Genomic DNA, 23,194 nt, shown 5'->3' with positions numbered 1-23,194 from the left:
GCTCCTGCAATGGAGACAGTGGATTTCATCCCCACAGGAGGAAATTTATAACCCTCTGATCCTTTCTAAATCTTATTTTCTTCCAGAATGAAGTAAGGATGGTGCACAGATGCTCAGCAAGCTCAGCACCACAACATACCAGAAATGGAAATTAACTGCTCCTTCCCATTAGCCCTTGGCAAGGGAGATCACCACCAGGTAAAAAGCAGTCATGCCACCACTGCAGAATATTATTACCTGTTTGAATGAACAAATAGCAACAGTTTATTTTAATTATTTTAATTAGTACATGTCAAGAACCCTACATGTCTATTTCTGGTTTGAACTGGTGTCAGCCAATGTAGTAAATACTAAGATTAACCTCGACAACTGTGCATTTTAAGGTTTACTTGCAAAGATAAAACACCTGCAGAGGGAGCAGAAGTGAAAAAAAAGAAATGAGAGTTATTAATCAAGAATGGCCATTTAGGCAGTTATATTAATTCAGATAACATTGTATATCACCATCTGGAATTTGCATTTGTAGGTTTTGCAGCTTTTCCTAGCCTTAGATTAGAATTTTAAAGATTTAAAGGCATCATTGATGTGATGTCATTTTAGACCTGTGCTGTCATGGATTCCTGTAGTATGGGTACCTCTTCTTTGGATACACTTGTTTATTGCTACTGTAAAAATATGTACCTCATGACACTGAGGTGCTGGAGTGAGCCCAGAGAAGGGAATGGAGCTGGGGAAGGGTCTGGAGCACAAGTCTGATGAGGAGCAGCTGAGGGAGCTGGGGATGTTTAGCCTGGAGAAAAGGAGGCTCAGGGAGGACCTTCTTGGTCTCTATAACCACCTGACTGGAGTTTAAAGCCAGGTGGGGGTCGGTCTCTTCTCCCAGGTAACAAGTCACAGGACAAGAGGAAAAAGCCTCAAGTTGTGCCAGGGAGGTTTAGATTGGATATTAGGGAAAATTTCCTCATTGAAAGCGTTGTCAGACATTGGAATGGGCTGTTCAGGGCAGTGGTGGAGTCACCACCCCTGGGGGGCTTTAGAAGATGTGTAAATGTGGCACTTGGGGACATGAGTTAGTGGTGGGCTTGGCAGTGTCAGGTTAATTGTTGGGCTCAGTGATCTTAGAGGTCTTTTCCAACCTCAGTCATTCACTTCTTCCAGAGAGGAAGGGAGAGACTCTTGGCTTTTGATTAGGGGAAAAAAATCCCACGTGTGTGTGTATGTGTGCACACATATGTGTATGTGCTCTGGTTTTTTTGTTGGTTTTGTTGTTTTTTTTTTTTTTTAGCAAGTAGTTTACATCAAAAAATAATTCATGGAGGGGAGGAAATACTGTTAAAATTGTTTTAGAAGTGATATTTTTCTGATTTTCTATAAGTAGGCTTTTGCTCAGGAGTCCATTGCTGTCAGTGCTATACAAATATTCTAGGGTGTTTTTTGTGAACAAGTATCTCATTCTCACTAACATTTTGTGAAAAGGATTTTTCTGTTTATTTAAATGAAAAAGCTGCATAATGCACTCCAATGAGTAATCTAAAATAAGTACAGTGAAACATTTTAGTTTGCTGACTATCTTATTGCAAACCAAATTTTAGTGATAACACACATGCCTGTATTACTTTGCTTAGGTTTAAAAATGTAGGTTTATTTACAGTAGAGAAAATACTTTGTTTGCTTCTTGTGTAATGTATGAGTACATCCTGAAAAGATTTGCTTCCAGTAACAAAAAGATAAAAATCTATTAGATGGAGAAACACACTGATGAATTCACAAACATAAAAGAATTAAAGGCTGTCAATAAGGTTGTAAATTGCTGTTTTCAAGTTGCCCTAAGGTTTGCTATGTTAAAAAAAAAATAATAATCAGGAATAACAGAAACTTAAAAATAATTTAAATCCAGTTTTAAATCTGAAATTGACTTTAAAATATCTACTTTTAATTTTAAATATTTTTTTTTCTGAGCAGAAAGATTTGCTGATATGCACTGATAACAAGCACCACAAAGAGCCTGCTTCATGTCACTAACAAAAATTACACTAGGAAATGATTTAGGGTAGTAGGGTGCTAGGAAACGATCTAACATAAAATTTTAGTTCAGGATATTCAGAAATATTAATATTAATTTTTTACTAAACAGAAATTTTGGACATTTTTAGAATTGTCATTTCTGCAGATAAATTGTGTTTATGTGGGCTTGATTCTGCAAATATTCTTCTAAGTTTAATACGTGTGAGAGAATAAAAATAAAACAGGACTGCTAACATAAGAAAACTCCTGTATTTCCAGTCTTAACAGTCATGTGACAACATGACTGTTGGCACAATAAATAAAAGCATTGAAGATCTCTAATTTTAAACTTAATATAGAGTTTTTTCATTTACTTTCTAGTTATTAAACCACAAGGCCTAGTTGCTGTCAGTATTTCCCTTCAACTGTCAGATGCAGAAACTGGAATTAAAGAACTCCCAAACCCACAATATTTTCTCTATATTCCAAGATATTCAGGAGCTGCTGATAATTTGGTATTGAGGGGGATGGATACCCCAAAGATTGCTCCATTTACTCTTTGCAACACCAACTCAGGGGTGCTTGGGAAGGTCCTGTTGTGGTAAGACTGCTTGTTTCTCTGGGGGAGAAGAGCATAGGAAGCAGCTCATTTTAAACAGCAAATTACAAAAGCAGAAGTCAGTGATGAAATTGTAAATGAAGTATTTAGGGAAAAAAAAAACAAAAAACAACAGACAAGCCACTAAGCAGCATTCTCTTCCATGCCATTTTGTTTTTATGCATTAGAGCAGCTTTCCTAGCAAGTGCTGCAGCATTTGGGATGCAGAGCAGTTGAAGATGCAAAGGTACTTATGGAAAGGGGACAAAAACCACACCACACAGACTTATCAACACGTTGTACGTAGCTTTGCTTTTTTTTTTTTTTTTAAACTTTTTAAACAGTGTTTAAGAAAAATATGCTGTGTTACCATAACAAACTAAAATACTCTCTCAACCTCTTAAGAGTTTAGTTTTTGTTTTCAATTATTTTGGTTCCAGGTAGGTTTTATTTCTCCTTGTTCTACTTTATAAAACCTTTTCTCAACATAAATGGCTTCAGGAAGAAGAAATAAGGGAGAATTATGAGCACAAAAGAGAGCTGACAGTTGTGTATGTTGTTCCTTTCTTTTGTGCCACTATAGGTGGGCAGGGGTACAGAAGAAATAGGGCATAATGTTTTGTAGTCAGACAGGAATTCCAGCTGGCATTCATTAAACAAAAGGGAACATTTTCCTCATCTAAAATAATTGTTTAAATCCCAGCCATACATAGCTATGGAATAATGGGGTCACTTATTTTCCACTACTTCAGTGTGATGCTGCAGCAAGCTAATGATTTCACAGGACAGACAGTTTAAAGCATCGATTTGCTGCAAATTGCTCAATCCATAACTAATGAGCAGCTCTACGGATTTTCAGTGAATCAATCCCATTAGAATTTACAGTTTGCATAAGATCATATTACTGCATCTGTGGACACAGAACAAGTTGGGTGGTTTTTTGTGGGTTTTTTTGTAACCTTCAGCAGCCCCTTGTTGCTGGTTTTTATTAAACTCTCTTAAATTTCTGTCGGTAGGTTGGACAAAAATCCCTCTCTTGAGGGTCTGACAGCATGCCTGAAAAAAATACACTGTCCACTTCTACATAGGCACACACGCATTCCATGTGAGGTCCTAGATTATTCCCTTGTAAAGGACAGTTAAATCCAAGAAGGCAGGACGAGATGACAAATGGAATTCAGTCTCTGTCCCCTGTAGCACTAAAACCCTGTCCCAATTTAGAGGTGGATTATTTTTTACACCTGTAGGAGTCTGAAGTCAATTGGAGACTGTTATTTAGACCCATACAAGTAATTCTTCATAATAAGCTGAAATCTCTCTTGTGTGGAAAAAAAAAAAAAACAAAGGCAAAAACCTGTATGGGTCGAGTGACAGGACTTTTGTCACATATCTGTAGTATAGAAATAGGAAATGAGAACTATGCTTGCTAACAGATCAGGTTCTAGTTACTTTATTATTCCTGGGTAGGCCAGTAGGTTTGTACCATGTTTTCTCCAGGCTTTGTAAGAAAAGGGTCTGTTCTATCATTACCAATTACTACAACAAGATCACTTTAGGCAAAACAGGCAAGCAGAAGTTCAAATCCTGTCAATGAATTCATAGACTCTGAAAAACCATTGCATTGGTTGTTACAAAAGTGTGATATGGCTGCAGGGCTGTTAGTATGGGAGTGTTGAATCATCCCACTCCAGCTGCGCTTGCCTGGTGGCATTCTGTTTGTCTCCCTTTTGGACAATCACTTCCTCTTCCTCCTCTTCTTCCTCCTCCTCTTCGCTTTCATCTGATTCAGCACTGGTTGTGTCTTCCTCTTCATCTTCTATGTCTTCTTCCTCACTCTCCTCTTCTGTCTGGTGAGGCTTTTCATATTTCTACAGTACATTCAAAGAAATGAAAGAGAGACAGTAGGAGAAAGGTGCTTTCTTGCTAACCAGTGGCTGTGAGAATATGAGCATGTAGTCCACATTTAGAAATGCTAAAATCCTGGGAAAATCTGATTTCCACCATTATGTGACTATGAGGCATCAAATCTGGTATGACTGGGTAGCAAATATTCAAAAGCTAATGTAAGAAGAACAGAATGTCAAAACCAATATCTTTGTTAGTCATGCTGCCAAAATTTAAGCCATCAATATCGGTTTCTTTAAACTCTGATCATTTCCCCTCCTTTTAGTGTAGTAGTGCTTACATTCAAAGGTTAAACCAAAGAAACTATATAATCTTGGGTACTTAGGGTACAAACATGGATGGAGAGAAGTGTTGTTGTACCCAAGAATTCTTCACCATCCTAATTAGTGATTATATATTACAACAAATATTAAGTTCTCAATTATATATTATCATGGTTTCCAGAGCTGAAAACTGAGATGGGGTCCTGAGTGCATATACAACTGTTCTGCCAAGCCTGAACAACTGAAAGAGGTTTAAAACTCACTTCTGAGTGAGCTACCAGCCCAGGCAGTGACTGCTGGCAGTGCCATGATCTAACATTGTGCCTCGGGTATGTACCTCCATGGGGTTGACGGTGATGGTCAGAGCAGAATCATCCCAATCCATCTCATTCTCTTTGCTTCCCTCGTGGTCTGCAGAGCCGTGCTGGTGAGCTGTGCGGATCCGGTACACGCCCAAGGTTATGACAAAAATGAGGATGCTCACACAGATTATGATCACAATGGTGGCCACACTTGGAACAACTGCAACAAAAGGTGGAAAAACTTATATTTGTGGAACAAATCGCCTAAACCCCACTAAATACGCTGTGAATTTTTAACCCACAGCATCTCTTCCCTTGGGCTGAGAATCAGGACAGCCATCTGCCATGTGCCTGGGGCTTCTGAAAGTGTTGACAGGTGCCCACCTACTAAGGCAAAGCATACAGGAATGGTGCTTACAGATACCTTATAATGAGCATTATAAATCATAACTAAAAAGTGAGCATGCCTACCATTTGTTCTTTGAGCCACTTTACTACAGAAGACAAGTATTTAATCAGTGCAGAACACATTAGTTTCAGAACAAGTGCTTTTGCAATAAGGTTCCCTTCTCTTACTCATATGTTGACCCCTTCTGATCACAGCTGAGGCATCAACCTTGCGTGGGAGAAAAAGTGCATCTCAAAGCTTACAGAGGTTTCAAACACTTACACTGTGATTTGAATCTCATTCTCCAAGAAATAAAATAATGCATTGCCACTATACTTGCTTGTGTTACAGCCTTTCTGGGAGACACCTGAGGATTCAAGACATTGTTCCTCACTGTTTGGTTGCACTCTGGGAAGCCTCTGCCTCCACCTAGCCACAGGAAGAAATTGCTCTGAACTACCATATATCAGCTCCATAAATATGTTAGTGGAGAAGTGCTGCCACTTTCTGTGTACCCTTGTTCCTGAGGTACTGCAGTTCCAGGAGCTATAGTAGTTCTATAATGCATTTTATCACCTAGCCCTGCCCATAAGAATGGAAGTCTGAAATCAGAACAATGTTAAAGAAGAAAGAACTAGTTTGCAACAGTTCACTTAGTAAAAATTCTGTTTCATTTTAGGGAACTGTCTGTACAAGTGTAAAGAAAAATACAGTAATCGTCTAAGCATATTTGTATATAATTACTTATAACCACCTACACTTTACATCAGCTTTACTTCTTTACATATGTATCATTCAGCTAAAAAGATTTCAGAATCAAACCTTTAAAGAGTTATCTCTGCCCTGGGTTTGACTCTATTGAAAAGGTTTCAGATTTCATATATATTTTAAAAATATATTTTAAATTCTGTATTTAATATATGTTAATGGCCACTGCACATGGCTAGGTGAACCTGTCTTCTCTCCAGAGAGCTGCAGACTGAGGCCTTGACAGCAGCTAACAGAGTCATCGAGGCAATTATATATTTAAAAAATAATACAAACATTTCTTCCTTTTGTTTAGAAAAGAGCAGGCAGAAATTAATATGCCACAGAAATACAGATGAACAAAGACAATATGACCATAAATATTACCCTTCATACCATTTAATACTAGAAAAAAGACATTTTCTTAACTGTGTGGGTCAGAGTACAAAACCATTAATGAAGACCTTAAAAAAGGATACCAGGTTTTAATGAGAGAATAGAATTAAATGTTACCTTCTTTTACACTTGTGCAACAGTCTCTGTGAGGTTTTACAAGCTGTAACTCTGGACCTCAGGGCTTTTGTTTGTTGCCCAGGCTGGCTCACAAGGGAAACACTGACATACCTGAATCATTATGAGCAGTCTCTGTAAAGGTGTCACATACCTGAGTTGTGAACAGCACTTACACTCCCCTCAGGGTGCTGAACAGATTGGAGAAACTGTGGTTGTACTATCATATGATTTACATGGTCCATGAAGTTGGAGTTGGAGCTGTGTAGAATATTAACCTGGTACAAGAGAAAAATAAGGGATTAGATACTAAAAAGTGTTTTATATTCCAAGCCTGCTGGCTCCGTATATTAAGTTACATGAGCAGATAGGAAGAGTATTACATAGATCTTAAAGGCCAAATTAACTCTTTTATGCCAGTAAAAAAATACACAGCTTGATATATTTCTAAGTTCTATGATGAGCAATGCATTCTAACATTTCTAGCTGTTCACTATTAAGTGGCACAGAACAGGACTTTATTGACTTACCTGTCTGGATAAGGAATGATTTTTTCTTTTCTCTATACTAATTAGCTTTTAGGCGTTATCTAAATATAACATGTAAAAACTTTATTTTATTAACAATTATTAAGTTAATAACTGCTTATAAAAACAATTAACAAGTTTTGACCCTATTGCTAAGAAGGCCCTGCCCGTTCCTGTGGTAACTTGGTATCTGGGCTCTAGGCTGGATGAGAGAGTTCCTCATAACAGGTCCACCAGTCCTGCTGAGGTGAACCAGCAGTTATCTCAGTCCCTGAGCCACTGTGCTGCATTGGCCTTAGAACCAGCACACGTGGACTCCACAGAGGTATCTAAATATTCCTGTGGTTATGACTATGTCTAAGCATTTTGTGTAACAGGAGTAATTCTCTGTGTTAGTGGAGTTTGAGAGAAGGGTCATCTCCTCAATTCACAGCAGAATAGAGACCCACACTGAGGAATACCCTCAGAAGTCGACTTCCTATTTGAATGGAACTTAGCATCTTTTTCTCTTTTTGGTTACACTTACCTGAGCGCGTCAGTCATTTTACATATTTGAAAGAAAACACCACGCTGCTGAAGCTAGGCCAGTGCTCAGCCTCAGTGCTAGATAAGAAAGCTTGACTGCATAACTGCTTACCTCCAAGTTGAATTCGTTGCTCGTGTAACGCCCGTTTAGCTCGGAGCACTTGACCCTGAACTTCCTGTCGAAGGTGGCAGCGGTGTCCCAGTTCCGGTACCGGATCTGCCGCAGAACCTGCTCGTAGTTGAACATGCTGTCCACACCTGCAGGGGGGGCAGAGCAGGGACAGGCTCATGTAACATTGAGCAGGGGAGGCCATGTAACATTGCTCTGTGCAATACATGAGAGGCTAAATGCTCACAGCAAATATGAAAGTTGGCAGAACGGTCCGAAAATGAGAGAGCGTCAAATACTCCCTGATAGAGCCTCTGGCTGATCCTAGACTATGTGAGCAGAGTCTTTGGAGGTGAATGTAGATCCATAATGGAGAGGGACAAATACAACAGCAGAGATACAAAATAAATTACTTAATAAAAAGAAAGAATTGGCCAATGAGTTACCAGCGCTGTACAGGAGGAATCTCCTCCTACCCACATGTCCCCCCAGGCAACCAGCAGTAGGGCAAGAGGGCACAGTCTTCAGCTGCAGCAGGGGAGGTTTAGGTTAGACATTAGAAAGAAATTCTTTACAGATAGAGTGGTCAGGCATTGGAATGGGCTGCCCAAGGGAGGTGCTGGAGTCACCGAGAGACTGAGTGTGGCACTGATAGACATGGTCTGATAGACAAGGTGGTGTTGGGTCAAAGGTTGGACTCGATGATCTCAGAGGTCTTTTCCAACCTAGTTAATTTTGTGATTCTGTGTGATTCTGTGATGGTCCACAAGAACCCCACATTAAAGAAAGCAGTGATGCCGTTTTCCTTATTTGGGGGAGTAGCAGGAGGGATGCTGAGATTCCAAAGGATAAATACAGCACACCCAGAGATCAAGAAGTGACTGTGCTTTTTGAGATGCAGTCCCTCTTGGAATATTTTTACGGCTAGTAAATCACAGATTTCTGCATAATTTCTTACATATTAGTGCTTTCATTCCAATAACATAATTGGTGTGACAAAATAAGGGAAGGCAAATTCAACTAACATACCGTAGATTGAATATCCTGCTGTGGAATTTGTGGCATCTAGATGTTTTCCTTGGAGCTCCACATGATCTAGTTCTAAACACTCTTGTTCAGGATCTAGTTCTGCGCCCATGACCAAAACATCACAGAAATCCAAGTTGTGGAGCATTTCCTCTACTATCACTGGCTTATCAGCTGTGAACCCACGGCACATATCATGAAAAAAAGAGGGAAAAGAAGATAAAGGATTACAGAACAGCTCAGTCATTTTATGTGCTTTGCATCAGGGCTTTCAATTTTTGCAAAGATATCTGAACTGTTTTGTGCTGATATTAAATACAGGATACTTGAAACAAATCAAGAGAAATGTCTTGTCTGTTCAGGTGCCATGATGATGGAGGCCTACAAATACCTAGTGAGATAGACAGAAAATATATTGCTCTGTAATGAAAGGCATCCAAGAACATCACTGGAAGTAGAAAACTGAAATTTGATCTTGGAAATAAATCCATGTAAAAAATTCTGGTTTTCAATACTGTATCAATACCAGGCTGATGCCACACATTCATTTTTTTTTCTCAAGGAGAACCAAACAGGAAAAATACACATCAAATATATCTATGCTTGGATGATTCTCTCAGACACTCTACTGCCCATAAAGAATTTGCATTACAAAGACATGGCCATCTATCCAAGAGCAGGGTATTATCATAAATGGCAAGATCCTGTGTTGTGTGACCTAAAGAAATGAAGTTATAAACTGACTATCCTTCAGTACGTATGAGTTAAAAAAAAATAATTCTGTCACGGGAAAAAGAGAAATGTATCAAGTTATCATTTAAATTCTCTGATCAACTTAGCACAGAGCGTGTGGCAGGACTGCTTAAGCAGCTCCCTGAGGGCACTGCAGACACAGACACTGCAATCTTGGAACTTACTGCCCATTTTGTGCATCTCATTTTAGAGATGCCTTTCCTTCCTTTGGGGAAGGAAGGCACAGACAGAAAAGCCTTATGCCCTAGATTCCTTACTCCTAGTACAGTAAATTTGGGTATCCGATCTCTAGGTACAGCTCTAATCTGCACAAAAATGCAGACCCAATCCAAATTTTCAGGCTTCAGGGAATCCATGCCCCTAAACTTGTAAATCATCACCAATTTTATCTTCCCCAGATCTGTACATCTAGTTACTGCTTAGTCTAGTGCAACAAATACTTTTTAGAATGTTTCCTCAGATTACTAGACCTTTCATTTACCTTGCACACAAGCATTCAAAACAAAGATTCCTTTCTGTGCAATTATTTTAAACCTAATTTATCCTTTGAACAGTCACCCAACCTTAAATAATAATACACACATTGCTCAGCATTAGAATAAATTGTCATCACTGAAAAACATCTTTTAAAATTATTATATTTACATTTTACAGTTGGGAAACTGAGGCATGAGATTACCTTCTCAAGTATCCTCCACAAGTCAGTATCAGGGCTCGACACATAAGAACAGACTAAAAATTCAACTATCAGTCAGTTACTGCTTTTCACTTTATCAGTACAATTAACAAAATTCTGTTACAAATAGAGAGATTCTAATGAAAATAAGTTATTCAACAGAATATGAAAAGAAGATTTTGAACTAGGGAAGATGCTAAATATAAAATCTGTTTTTTTGAATCACATTTTGATCTGTCACTATTTAACACATTTTTCAGTGTATTTAATTGAATTTCTTCAGTACATCATTACTGTGGCCTAACATTGCTCAAATTAATCTGGGTGAATTGACTTCCTTTGCATGACTTGTTTGCACTATCCCTTAAAAAATAAGAGGGCTCATGTTACAGAATAAATAATAACATTTAAAAGAAAGACACAAACCTCTGTCATGTTCTTTTAAGTCCACTGGATGCTCCATTTTAGTGACTGTGCTGACAATCCTGATGTCAGGTAACAAAATAACACCTCTTTCACTTTCAAACTGTGCAGCTGGTCTAGCAAAGTGATCCATCCCAGTTATTGTAATCTTGGGCTCATTGGCCTGAAACACCATTACATAGGCATCTATATCTGGGATATTAATGCAGACATCTTCACCAAAACATCTGAAAAAATATATTATTCGTTAACTGCTTGTAAAACATTGCACATCAGTGTGGCACTTGCACTGCCCAAACCCCACCTGGTGGCTCTCAGGTCAGTCTATCCCACACTGTGACACTGCCACAATCAAGGACCTGTACCACCATGTCCACAGGCCAGCAGGGAGAGGAACAGCTCTGTTCCCCTCATCCCCTCCCACTCTGACAACTACTGAAATTATGTAGAGACAAGCTCAGTCTTTCATAAGGGTACTCACTTATTATGAGAATAATATTTTGATGTTTAACTGACATTTAACAACAGTAGTGAATAACCATTCACCAGAAATAATTAGATGATAACAACTACAGTAAAACTAACATTAAATTCTGAAAGTGATATCTAATGAATATAATATGGTTATCTTGTCACATGTGAATAAAAGGGCCTAATTATCCATTTAAATTGGTCCCCTGTCAAATACTGGCACCCTCCAGTATTTACAAGGGAGAAAAGGTTCCTGTACCAGCATTTTCATCTGAATCAGCACTGTGCTTTGGAAGTGAATCTCCTGACAAATTCTACCTTATTTCATCCTGGCACAGGGCTTGGGCCAGCCTTGGAGTGTGCAAACTGGACTGATTCCAGTGAAACTGCATCAGAAAATGCAGTTTGGTCAACCCACAGCACTGGACTAAACCCGGTACTTAGTGAGAACTGTGCACACAGCAGGTGAGAGTCCACAGAACTGATGTTTATTTTCACTCTAGACCTGCTCTCCCTGCACTGCACAACTTTCTGTACCAGAGGCATGCCCCAAGGGAGCCCAGGAGTGGCTCTCTGGCTATGTAGAACTGTAAACATTATTGAGCAGGTTCTGGCACAAAAATGGAAGGACACAGATTCCTGTTTAACACTCATCACCAGTATTTCAGTGACAGCAGGCATATGAGGATACAGACAGACAGACTATTCCAAGTAAAGCTACAAATCCTGTCCTGTTAGATGTAGTAGGCCCGCTTTAAAAAGTCAGGGCTCTACATATCTCAGAAGGAACTATAAACATTTAAAATGAAAAGTAAATACGAATGCCATAAATGCAAGTACTGTTCAGTCCAGACTACATGTTCCAAACTATAAACAGAATGCAAGTACATTACACTAACAAGAAAGGTTCCTTAAAAGGATAATATCAAAAGAAAACCACCATGTGCATTGGTATAAAAGTAAATTAAATTAATCCTTTATGCTCAATAACAAAACAGTATGATTTATCAATTTAATTTAGCCAAAATTCTTCCTTTTACATGTCCAAAGAAAAAAGTAATTCATTAAAAATGTTCCTAATCTAATCAATTCAGCTGAAGTATAACTTACTGGACTTTAGATGAGACTTTGAGACGCCGTACGCCTGCAGTAGGGAACTGTCTGGAGTTGATGTATGAGACCTTTCGGAGAGCTTGATTTATATTCTCAATGTCATCTCCTTCCATGACAAGGACTGACTGGGAAGGGTTGAAGTGATACTAGGAGAAATACACATAATTAGTATTTAAGGTATCAGGTACAGAGTACAAAATAAGATATTTTTAAGGAACATTGCACAGACACAAGTTTAAAATCTAATGATTTAAGAAAAAAAAATCATAGTAGTTATTGTTGGCTGAACCCACATGTTGTTCCCTAAAACATGTACTTGTGTCAGTCTCATATCTGAAGGACTACTGTTATAATTAATTTTGGAGTAAATGTCCTGGTTTTTGCCCAGCCTTATCAACTTTGCTGGTACTAGTTCTGCAGCAATTTCTGATACTGTATATTTTTGAATCCTGTAGAGTTCAAAACCTTAACTTACCACTGTGATTATTATTACTATGTAAGCTTTTTAGGTTAAACACGCCCTCCATATAAAAACATTGGCTTGAACCAGACTAGCATGTGGAAGCATATTTTAGCTGCTTTCTCTGTGGCTTTACCCTGGGCTACCTTTCTGAGATATATTTCAACATGAATGAACAAAACAATTATAACATTTGCCTCCTACATCTTCATTAATGTCAGACACAATAAAGGGGATTCTCAGTTCTGTCTCGTGATCAATAAGGGTGTCATGATTTAAGATGGAGCTGCCGCTTGCACAAAGCCAGCTGTTCATTTGAGCCAACAAACCCTGCAAAGTCGATGGCTGCTCTTGTAGCCCTTGAACCTTCTCTAGTCTCTTGCACTGAACACAAAACAGCCTTGCTGACCAAGAAACTTTGCTACTGTTGTGACATAGCAAATGATTGATTTTTCTCTTCATCATAATTTATCCTGATTCCATTTTTTTGTCTCTTAATTGGTTCAGCAAATCATCTGCATTGCAGAGAAAACCAGCTTAACCCCCTTGATTTTGTACCCTACTCCTGTCAGCACAAACCACAAAGAAATGCACCCTGTTACCACGTGTAGTCCCTTCCTGAAGCTGGATATTGATTATATGAACATGTTCTATTATATACATCTGCCTACACTTCCTTACAACAAGAAAGGTTAAAAAGCAAAAGATCAAACAGACTGTGAAGAACAGAATGAAGCTCAGGGCTCTCTGTCGAACAGAACATGGAGGACTGGGTTTAAAGCTGTGCAAGAAGGTCATAACACACTGAAGGGTATTTTTAACAAAGAGAAGAACTAACATGAGTCACAGCCTGCATCCACTTCTTTTTCCTTTCTGTAAGCTAGCAGTAGTAGGGAATAAAATTAGCAAAAGGAGACTCTAGCTGCCAGAACAGCTGGAATGCTGCCAAAAGGACTGGAGAAAGCCCTAATCTGAGCCATTTTTGTCTTTCTCATTAAAAAAGGCTAAAAATAGCAACAGTTTAGACAGTGTTTTTAAGAGCTGTTACAGATATCTGAAAATTAGGCTGCAGACCAAAAATGTCCAAGACTATCGTGTCAGAAACTGTGTTACAGCTGCATTGCTCTTTCTCAGGTGATTAAAGGGTGAATCTTCACGAGTCCCAAGTGCCCAGCAGAAACACCTTCCAACATCAGTTATGCCAACACTGAATCTGCAAAGCATCATGTAAATAGCCCCACAGAACCCATCACCTGTGCAGCTGTCACACGTGCCTGTCTGAGATCAGGTACATTTATTTCTGACACCAGAACACCTTTCTCTCTAATTTTCTGTTCAAGGTCAGGCAAACTGCTCTGCTTTTATCTGAGCTTCTTTCTGTCAGCCCCCAAAAGAAACCCTACCACATTCTACCTCTGACTGCTCCTTTCATGTTTGCCTCCTGCTGTTGAGCTTGCTGAGGTAGTAAAAGCAAATCTGTAACTTTAAAAAACCCACTGTGCCTCATCTCTATTTCAGAAAATGAAAATGTTTTGAAGGTTCGCAGAAGGAAGAAAAGGCAGAAAACAAGCCCTCGTCTTCCTTTTCCCCACACCACTGCTGTACTGTAAGGAAGCCAATCCCCCATGCTGCAGCAGCAGTGGGTGACAGAACAGGGATTTTTCCAAGCCCATGAAACTAGAAGACTCAAATATTGTCAAGCTGCAGAATGCAATAGTGGAGGACTTACTATGCTTTCAAGCACCAAGGACCAAGTGTACACTGCTTTAATTCATGTAAAAAAACCCAGCAAAGAACTTATTGTTGAGCATATACTCTTGGGTTCCAGGAGTCCCTACCTGCTCCTGCCTTTTAAAAACAGGTTTTACCAATCCCTGTGTCGTGTTGCTGTGAGAAGTAGCGATGTGAAATTCTTAATTATGTCCTTGGTAGGATGATAAAACAGCAATTCTTTGGGGTGTTTTGCTCATATATAAAAGTTAGAGCCAGCAAAACTCCTCCTTCTCTTTGCACTTCCAATTTGCATTTTTACCCTTCTTTTCAGAAAACATATCAGCTATACTACACACTGCAACCCATCACCCAGACAGACACTGGAGTGTATTTCAGGTCAGCCTGCTATCTCGTACAATGAGAGGTTTAGCTAATAAAATGTAGTACATGGCACTCCAAATGCATCCTCTGCATTAAGTGTTACAGCACCATCTTCCTCCCAGCTGAGAAACACCACGCTGAAACCACACTGTGCACTTTCACAGGATGCAGAGCCTGCAGCCAAAGTAACTTCCCAGTTTGGAATTCGAAGCTAAGCTCCTTTGGAAGGTGGTATCTGTGTGCTAGGAAATAGCTTTACAGTGCATTTACACAAAAAGCACAAGAACACTGGTCACCTAATAATGGCACCAGTAAAATGCAGCTCATGTGAGCATTACAGAAGTTACAGCCGAGATCCTACATATGTATCCAGAGAACAGAGTTTGTCTGAATGAATGTAAAGTAATCTGGCCACTATGTCAATTGAAACAGGATTTCCCTCCATTTGTTGTTCTCCAACCTCAGAAAAAGTGCCACATTACCAGTAAAGATATTCATATGCATAGTGAAGGTGGATAATGATTTATATGCAAATCTATAAATTTAATTTCTTGACTTCAGGGTTTTCTATTGTCAAATTTTCACATACCATAATATCTTCCTCTTTGAACACACTGAATTTTTCAATGCTATTGCATTAGGACTTATGTTTTCCTTTGTTTTAAAACTACTTGAGATCAAAATTCAATAAATTTTGTCTATTTCTGTAGAACTACCAAAATAAGCATGAGAACACAGCCTAGTAATTCACAGGGACTCTGAAATATCAGCAGTGCCTCACTTTCTGAGCATCTAGCTTAGCAATAATGGAAACATTTTTCTTTGCAGTGTCACAGCTCTTCTACTGTTCTGCTTTTTCTTTGCATGATTTTATGGGAAATTACATTGCTTCTGGGAGTACATTTGTACTGTGTGTACTCTACCTTGGGCTCTCCACTTCATAAATCAGACCTAAATTTTTATCAAAGATGATGTCAGTTCATCCCTCACCTTTATTCCTTGGCCAAGACTCTCAAGAGAATTAATATCCAGACCTTCCTTGCAGGCCTGCAAACAGGAAATCACTTTCTGACTCTCAATTTTCCCTGGCCTGATAGTAAGACTGGCCAGGCTGCCATGGAAATACTGAGCAAATCTGGGCTTGGTGACTTCACCTCCTGCAAGAAAGCAAATACAAAATGATTATTGATACCAATACACAAACCACACACCTAACAATTCACTTTATGTTTTAACACATTTAGAGAATTTATATTCATTTTTGCCAAGTGTCTTTGAGATCTCATTTACTGTGGTAAGTGGAATGCCTTTGTGGGTTGTTGGGTGGTACCTGGTAGCAGCCTGTCTTTAAGATTCTTGTTTTTCCAGGACTGTGTTCAGGTGTTTATAAAGCTGTGGTAACGAACTCTCAGACGAACCATAGCTTCCCAAATGTGCACAAGGAAGCATATAATTTTTAAAAATAAATCGATTAATTTATTTAAGTAATCAAACACCAGTTTAAGAAATGCTTAAGGTCCAGTGTTTATTTATACAGAAAGTGTATTTGCAAGTGTTCCATTACAGGATTACTTACTGTGTTTTCTGGAGAAGAAAGGCAGAGGTATCTGAAGTTCTCAGTCATGGCTCTGTGTAAGCAAACTGCTACAGTCCTTATAACGAGCTGTCTCTCAGGGTATGGTGTAAATTCCAGCAGTGACTGTGGGCCAATGCACAGCACTGCACTCAAAGGCTGACAAGTGCTGCCCCTGGCCCAGAATGGTTCATTTGGTGCCAGATTTTGGTCTTGTCACTGTACCTTGTGTTAGACCCTCCAGCCTTCACTCCAGGCAGCTTCAAAGGAACACTGATCTTTAGGAGCTGTCAATAAAAGGTGATTACAGACTGCCTGCATCAGTGATCATAGCATCTAAATTACTCTTGGGACATTTAGTGATTTACTCATCCTCCTTCAGGAGAGTTTTTAGAGCTTGTCTTTCCTGCAGGTGTTAGATCTCACAGTGCATGTGAATTACTGCCTACCTTGAGCCTAGGAGGACTGAGGGAGCCACACAGCAGTGAGACATGCAGACTAATTGGATTAGCAGTTGCTAAGCTGTTGATAAGCTGTTGTAATTGTAGATAACTCATCTCTACTGTGTTTGTAGCTTTAGAGTCAAACAACCTGTTTTTGCCAGGCAAGTTACCTCAAGCTTGAACTTTAACTTGGAAATTTGTGTGTGGAATGGGGTTAGGATAGGGATGAAGTGGCAAATTTTCTTTAGGCTGGTGTTCCTGCCTGAACATCACTTCTGGTCTCTGCAGGATAAGCATTATGAAGAAGGCTTGAGTTATTTTATAGAGAGAAGAAAGTATACACTGGTGTACTGAGAGGAAAGAGGTGTCCTACAGGCTTTTTCTTCACAGAAATAGATGGGGTTTGTTCTTTTTTTCTTAACATTGCAGCATAAACCGCCTTTCTTTTTTTTACCCCAAAGGAAAGTCCCCAGGAGATTATTCTTCTGCACTCTCTCATTCATCTGTCCATTACACAGAAAGTTTTCTCTGGGTAGAGTTTTGTTGAACTTTATTGTATGCAGCAGCTAAAGTTCAGCCTTTCTGATACTTACCAAGACAATTATTTGGTACATAGGTAGTGCATTATGGGGGCATTGGCCTTTCAGCATAAATGTTGTTATATTAATCTGTTTACACTGTCTTTAAAAGAACATGCTGCCACTAATACAGCAGCAATGTATCTAGACAGAAGAAGGTAAGGAAATTAAAAAAAAAACAAAACCCAAACCCCTCCCTTAAAAGAAGACAAGGAGAAAAAAAAACAGTCAAGAATGTTCAGAAGAAAAAGGAATTTGTGTTTTGAAGCTTCACATTCTCATATCACTAACAGAATTGTGAAAACTGCAAGTTCCAAGGCTGAAACACCAACACTGATCCTGGAGCTCTGAAATTTAGAGATCTACAGTAAGTCTGCCAGTAGGTCTTAATAGTTCTGAGGAGATGCAAAATAAGCAGTCTCAGGCTATCAACTGCTTTTTTTTTTTTTTTTTTAAGCAAGTATTTCAAGAATATGTGAGTGAAAAATAGCTGGGAGTAGCCAGTCTCGTATTGTGTGAGTGGAGAAAATCTGCAAAGCCATGGCCATGGTTATGGCAGGCAATTCGGGCTGGGACAATTGCACTGGAATAACTGCAGGGACACTGAGGGAGGATGCAGGCTGTCCCCAGCCCCAAGACAAGAACAGCTGCACTTAATCCATTCTTGAGAATTGCCTGAACCGTTCTAAACTCTTCTGAAGACAGAGGCTCCCCAAACAATCCACTCCAATGGCCACAGAGTTGGACATTTATTCCTAACAGGGAATGTGAGCTGTCAAAATATAACCACACCATCCCTTTGCCAGGCTAAACAAGGACTTTTTTTTACATCTTCCGCCTAACACTGTAGACTATGAATATTCCTGTGCTTTTCCTGGTACTTTTGCTATTATCAGAAGTACTAACCATAACCTAGTGTTCTTCTCATCATTATGTGTAAAACATAGGACATGCCTGCCCGTCCTGGACAGTGTGAACACCAGCTTTTTCCACAGGAAAAAAACAAGAGCCCTTACAGACAGAATACTATCTCATACTTTATTAGAAAAAACAGACTGCTAAATAAGCCTTCCACCTTTTACCAGTGTTAAAGACAAAATTACATACCTGCCAATTTAAACCTCGAAGGTGAACAGTGCTCATTATATCTGACTCTTCTCACAGCTGCTTGTAATTGCAGCATGTTGATATTTTGATATTCTTCTATCTCAGCATTTCAGAATCTTTCAGCTAAGCGAGGGATGTTCCAATCACCAGTAATTATTAGATTGCAAATGGACAAAATCCAATGCAATAAAATTGGGAAGCAAAAACCAAAACTCGCTCTAAAATTGAAGGAATGGCCTAAAGCCAGTTTCCTACAATCCTGCTTTCTAGTTTTGATAAAATGTTTTATTCATACTTGGGTTTACTCTATTAGTATATATGTCACCTTGTTACAAACAGGTAGAGTCTCCCAGATGGATAACAATTTAGGAGGGTTAAGAACTGCTGCCTGGCAAACACCTTCTAATCCCAGACAGGAAGAGATTCTGTTAGATACAACATTGGAGAGTCCAGGGGAAATGGAAGAGTCTCAGGGTTCAGACTTCATGGGGTTAAGGTGCATTCAGTAATGAAGCAGAGCCTGCTTCCATGACACTTTTGTTTTTCATTCTGCATTGAGTTGATATAAGGTGTGACAGAATTTGATTACTACCGAATTTTAGAGTTGTTGGTTTGGCTCCAGAGATGTAAAGTGGTCTTTGGATTCACTCACCAGTCTCCAAAGAACAATCAGGCATGTCAAAACAAGTGACTTTATTGAGCTCACAGATTTTGTAGGCCTTTTGCCCTACCCTAATAATGAGCAAGTAATTATCAGGGCAGTCTAAGTCCAATGGGAAATGATGAATCAAGAGAACTTCCAACTGAGATGTGATTCTTAAGATATTACAGACTCTGGTTACTATACTGAGCCAGATAATTAAAGAACAATCGATTATTCAGGGTCCCAACATAAAGATTGAAATGAATCTGGGAGCAGCTGCAAGACATTCTGGCTCTGAAGTCCTCAGTTCCCAGCCTCCAAATTTATGCCATCTTTTTGTTATGGCAGTTTAGGGAGCTGGGTTTAATTCCCAGACAAGTAGATTGGTTGTTAAACAGGATGAAACCTAACACAGCTTTCAGAAGTCCCAATTAGTGACTTGGGTTTTTATACTCCCAGAGCTTCTCAGCACAAAAAAGTTTTAGTGGTTTTTTTTGTGTGGGGTTTTTTTTTGTTTTTTGTTTGTTTTTTTTTTTAATATTGCTTAGATAAAAATTACTCAGAAATTGCTCATCAAACATGGCACTATTTAAGTCTGCCCCTGCTCTGGGAAGATATCATAACCTGACAACCTCACACAGGCTGCTTTAGGCTTTAAAGCATTATCTGAAATACGACAAGTACAGAGAACACGAAGGGCTACCTGCTCTAAAGTATGCATATGCTGACCTATCCCTGTGCAATAGGTCCTTAAATCAAAAGCAGGTATAACTTACAGTACTGAAGACAATTTTTCTCAGGATAAGAAAAAACCTCCATAATCTCTCGAAATTAAGCCAATACGTTTTTGTTATTTCCAGGGGAACTGTTGGAAATTCTGGCAATCATAGAAAAATGTTACAATCATATATCTCAGAGTAGATTGCAGTCCAAGCAACATTAATGTTGCACAAAAAGCTATATTCCTGTTCTCCAAAAAACATTCTCATGCTGGTGTATAGTGTTCCCTGCAGAAATTCTATTAGATAAGGGGCATATATCTGGGCTGAATTGGTGACAGATTTGAATGCAAATTCAACTCTCCAAGAAAACACATTCCTAAACTAAACCATTCACATCTGTTTGTATTTCTACTGCAGCTAAAATTCAGCAAAGATCTGTGAAGTGCACAGAAATCTGCTCCATCTTTGTTTTGAGGAAGACAATACAGCAAGAACACTGCTGTACTTAGGGAAGCCTCAGTACAGAGATGTTCAGCATCACGTTATGTCGAAATCCACCTAGGTGCTCTTGCATTAATTTCTTTGCTTGTATCACTCCTGAGAGGTCTCAGGTTTGTGCAATCTATGTCAGCCTCCAAGGCAGGATCCAATGATGTCAGATGTACAGTAGAGGTTATCTTTATCTGTTGAATATCTTAATTTCTGGGGAAAGTCCAAGGTTGAGTGATACATGCTGCTGCTACACTGCCCAGTTTATTTGTCTCTCCTTGATCTGTTCCCTCTCCAACTTTTATGGTTCTTCTTGCCTTGAATAGTCAGTCAGTTCTCTGACTGTACTTTGTGATTTCTATGCCAGCAGAGGGCTGGCATACAAGATTAATAAGGTTACTTCACAGAAGGACATTGTAAGAAACCTGGTTTCCAGTTTAGGTTAAAGAAAGAGAAAAGTGACAGGAGAATACAAAAGAAAAATAGAATAGAAACCAGAAATTACTTAGAAAACAGGAACTACAATAGCCTTCTGTTGTAACCATGATAACAGAGTTTGCCCATTGACAGGCTTCTCCTAAAGCCCTTCCCTGCACAGAGTCCAGCATAATTACACTGTGAGGCTCCAGCACTCTCGAATGAGTGGCATTATTAGAAACAGGGACTTACAGCCATGGTAAGCTACAGCATAACCTTGTGACAACTCATTAACTTGAGCCACTACTTTCCTGACAGTGCTTTAGGAATGATACATAAACTCCTTCCCTCCCCAAATGCGTTGTATGAACTCAAGACCTTATCTTTCCAGAGAAGCCGTGAGGAAGCCTGTTTTCAGCCTGTGCTACAAAAAATTATTAGACTACCAAATCACGTAACTTGTTCTCTTGTCTTGTCTGCTTTTGCCACTGAATGTATAGTAATAAAGGGAACAGAGTGGGAATCTATAAACCTTGGTTTAATGGAAGAAATTTCTCACTCCGTAAAAGGGTCCATTTGCTATGTCCTCAGATAAACCGAATCAAAAACAATGAACTCGGAGAGGAGAACTTACTAGGGTAAGCTCTTGTAGAGCACGCTCCAGGATAAGCTAATGATTTGCTTGTATTGCTTAGGAGAAGGCAAAAGGATTGCAAAAGCTAAAACAGAGAATAAGAGCAATTTTGTAGTAGATCAGGAAGCCTTATTCTATTTTTGCTGTGACGCAGATTTTTTTAAGTGAGCCAAGGAAGTGTCATCTACCCTCTTGATACTGCACTTTATCCTCACAGAGACAGGGTAACTGTTTCCTGCTGCAGAACTGTGTTACCTCCTTACTGTTTGAAAAGGGTTTGACCATCTTGAGCTAGAAGGGCAAAGCTAAAATATCCTTATTGCTAAAGAAGAAGAGAGTAGTAATGAGAACCAAAGCTGAGCCTGGGACAGTCCTCTCCTATCCCAATGGACCATGTCTGCTTCCAGCATCCATTCAGGGAGGTAGGGGCTCAGACACAGTGCCAGGTCACACTTCCCACATGTTCTCTTTGGTGGCTCTTTTGTTCTGGGAAGCACACATGCATCAAGTCAATTTTGTCATTTAGATACCAAGAGAAGGAGTGATTTTGCAAAAAGTTTCTTTCACTGTTAGAGACAGAACAGCACTTTGGCTTTAAATAACTTGACCTACATCAAAATCATACCCTTGACAATCATCTGTGAGACCACTGATGTGACCAAAATTTTAAAGATGCTAAATTTAAGTTATATACTTAACCCTGAGTACCTGCAGAGAAAGCTGTCAAACTTTACCAGGGTACAGAAAGGTCTAATTTCAGGAACAGCTGCACTAACACTTCAGACTGTTCATTTTTGCCCTCAGTTAGCTCAGTAAGAGTCCAGTTTGCTTAGCTCTGTGGTCAGTATTAACCTTTTCCAAGCCTTGTGTCACTGAAATCACAGCTAAAAGTCAGGATTTGCTAAGTATGAAGGTTGGCACTCTGTTGGAGATGGGCTGCAACAGGTCCAGAAGTTTCTGTTTCTAGCTCTCACTGCTCCTGGGTCACGTGTAACTGAACCAACATAAAATTTAGCCTAAGGATAATGCTTTAACTCCCACCCTCAAATAAACTACCCCCATTAATTTGTAGCAGTATTAAACATGACCTACCCAAAACAAAAAACCAATTCACTCTATGCTAACCATTGTGAAGGACCCTAAATCAATGAGGTAGCTCTGCTTAGATCTTCCCTTTAATGAGGTACCTGAAGAAAGAACCAAGGTTTTTAAGTTAAAAAGGAAGATTACACCACAGTAACATCCAGAATACCTAATTTTAATTAGATAAAGTGGATATTGATGATGCTAGAACAAACTGTACAACATTCCTCATGCCCAATGTGTCATTAGATTTGGGAACTATTCCCCAGGCTTGGTTTCAGGTAATTAGGTGACTTCCTGGGCTGCAGTAAACTTTACCCAGTGCCTGACAGACCCTAGCAATGTTCTCTTCTATCACCTTCAAAGTCTGGCTTTCTGCTTGTTCAGCCATCTTCACACTCTGCTTGTCTCCAAGACTCTGCTCTTCAGGAAAAGGCTAATTTTTCCTCCTTTTAGGAGAGTCTTAGCACTCAACTCACATTGTTTAAAGAAATTTTGCATAAAATCGGGAACAAACATATCAGGCACACTTTTTACACTGCCGAGACAAGGGTAAAGATGTAGGAGAGATTTGCATATTCCACCTTGAATGCTGACACAAAAAAACCCAC

The 23,194-nt window shown here is 39.3% G+C and overlaps 1 protein-coding gene across 1 annotated transcript in view; it reads right to left on the bottom strand.

Annotated features, from left to right (window-relative positions):
* Positions 1-1,464: 1,464 nt before the first annotated feature.
* CLSTN2 (calsyntenin 2) overlaps positions 1,465-23,194 on the bottom strand; it is a 257,372-nt gene continuing 235,642 nt past the window's right edge. Inside the window, exons 10-17 of the mRNA XM_027729314.2 lie at positions 15,885-16,051; positions 12,338-12,486; positions 10,760-10,983; positions 8,908-9,078; positions 7,882-8,027; positions 6,872-6,995; positions 5,108-5,292; positions 1,465-4,470 (exon numbers count right to left, since the gene is read on the bottom strand). Coding sequence (XP_027585115.2) covers positions 4,261-4,470; positions 5,108-5,292; positions 6,872-6,995; positions 7,882-8,027; positions 8,908-9,078; positions 10,760-10,983; positions 12,338-12,486; positions 15,885-16,051 — 1,376 coding nt within the window. The 3' untranslated portion in view covers positions 1,465-4,260. The remainder of the gene's footprint in view (positions 4,471-5,107; positions 5,293-6,871; positions 6,996-7,881; positions 8,028-8,907; positions 9,079-10,759; positions 10,984-12,337; positions 12,487-15,884; positions 16,052-23,194) is intronic.

The sequence above is a fragment of the Pipra filicauda genome, unplaced genomic scaffold (genome assembly GCF_003945595.2).
Source record: "Pipra filicauda isolate LSUMZ 115617 unplaced genomic scaffold, ASM394559v2 scaffold146_size1912638_pilon, whole genome shotgun sequence".
In the NCBI taxonomy this organism is placed as follows: domain Eukaryota; kingdom Metazoa; phylum Chordata; class Aves; order Passeriformes; family Pipridae; genus Pipra; species Pipra filicauda.
The sequence above is the reverse complement of the archived record's forward strand: the minus strand, read 5'-3'. Positions and strand labels throughout refer to the sequence as shown.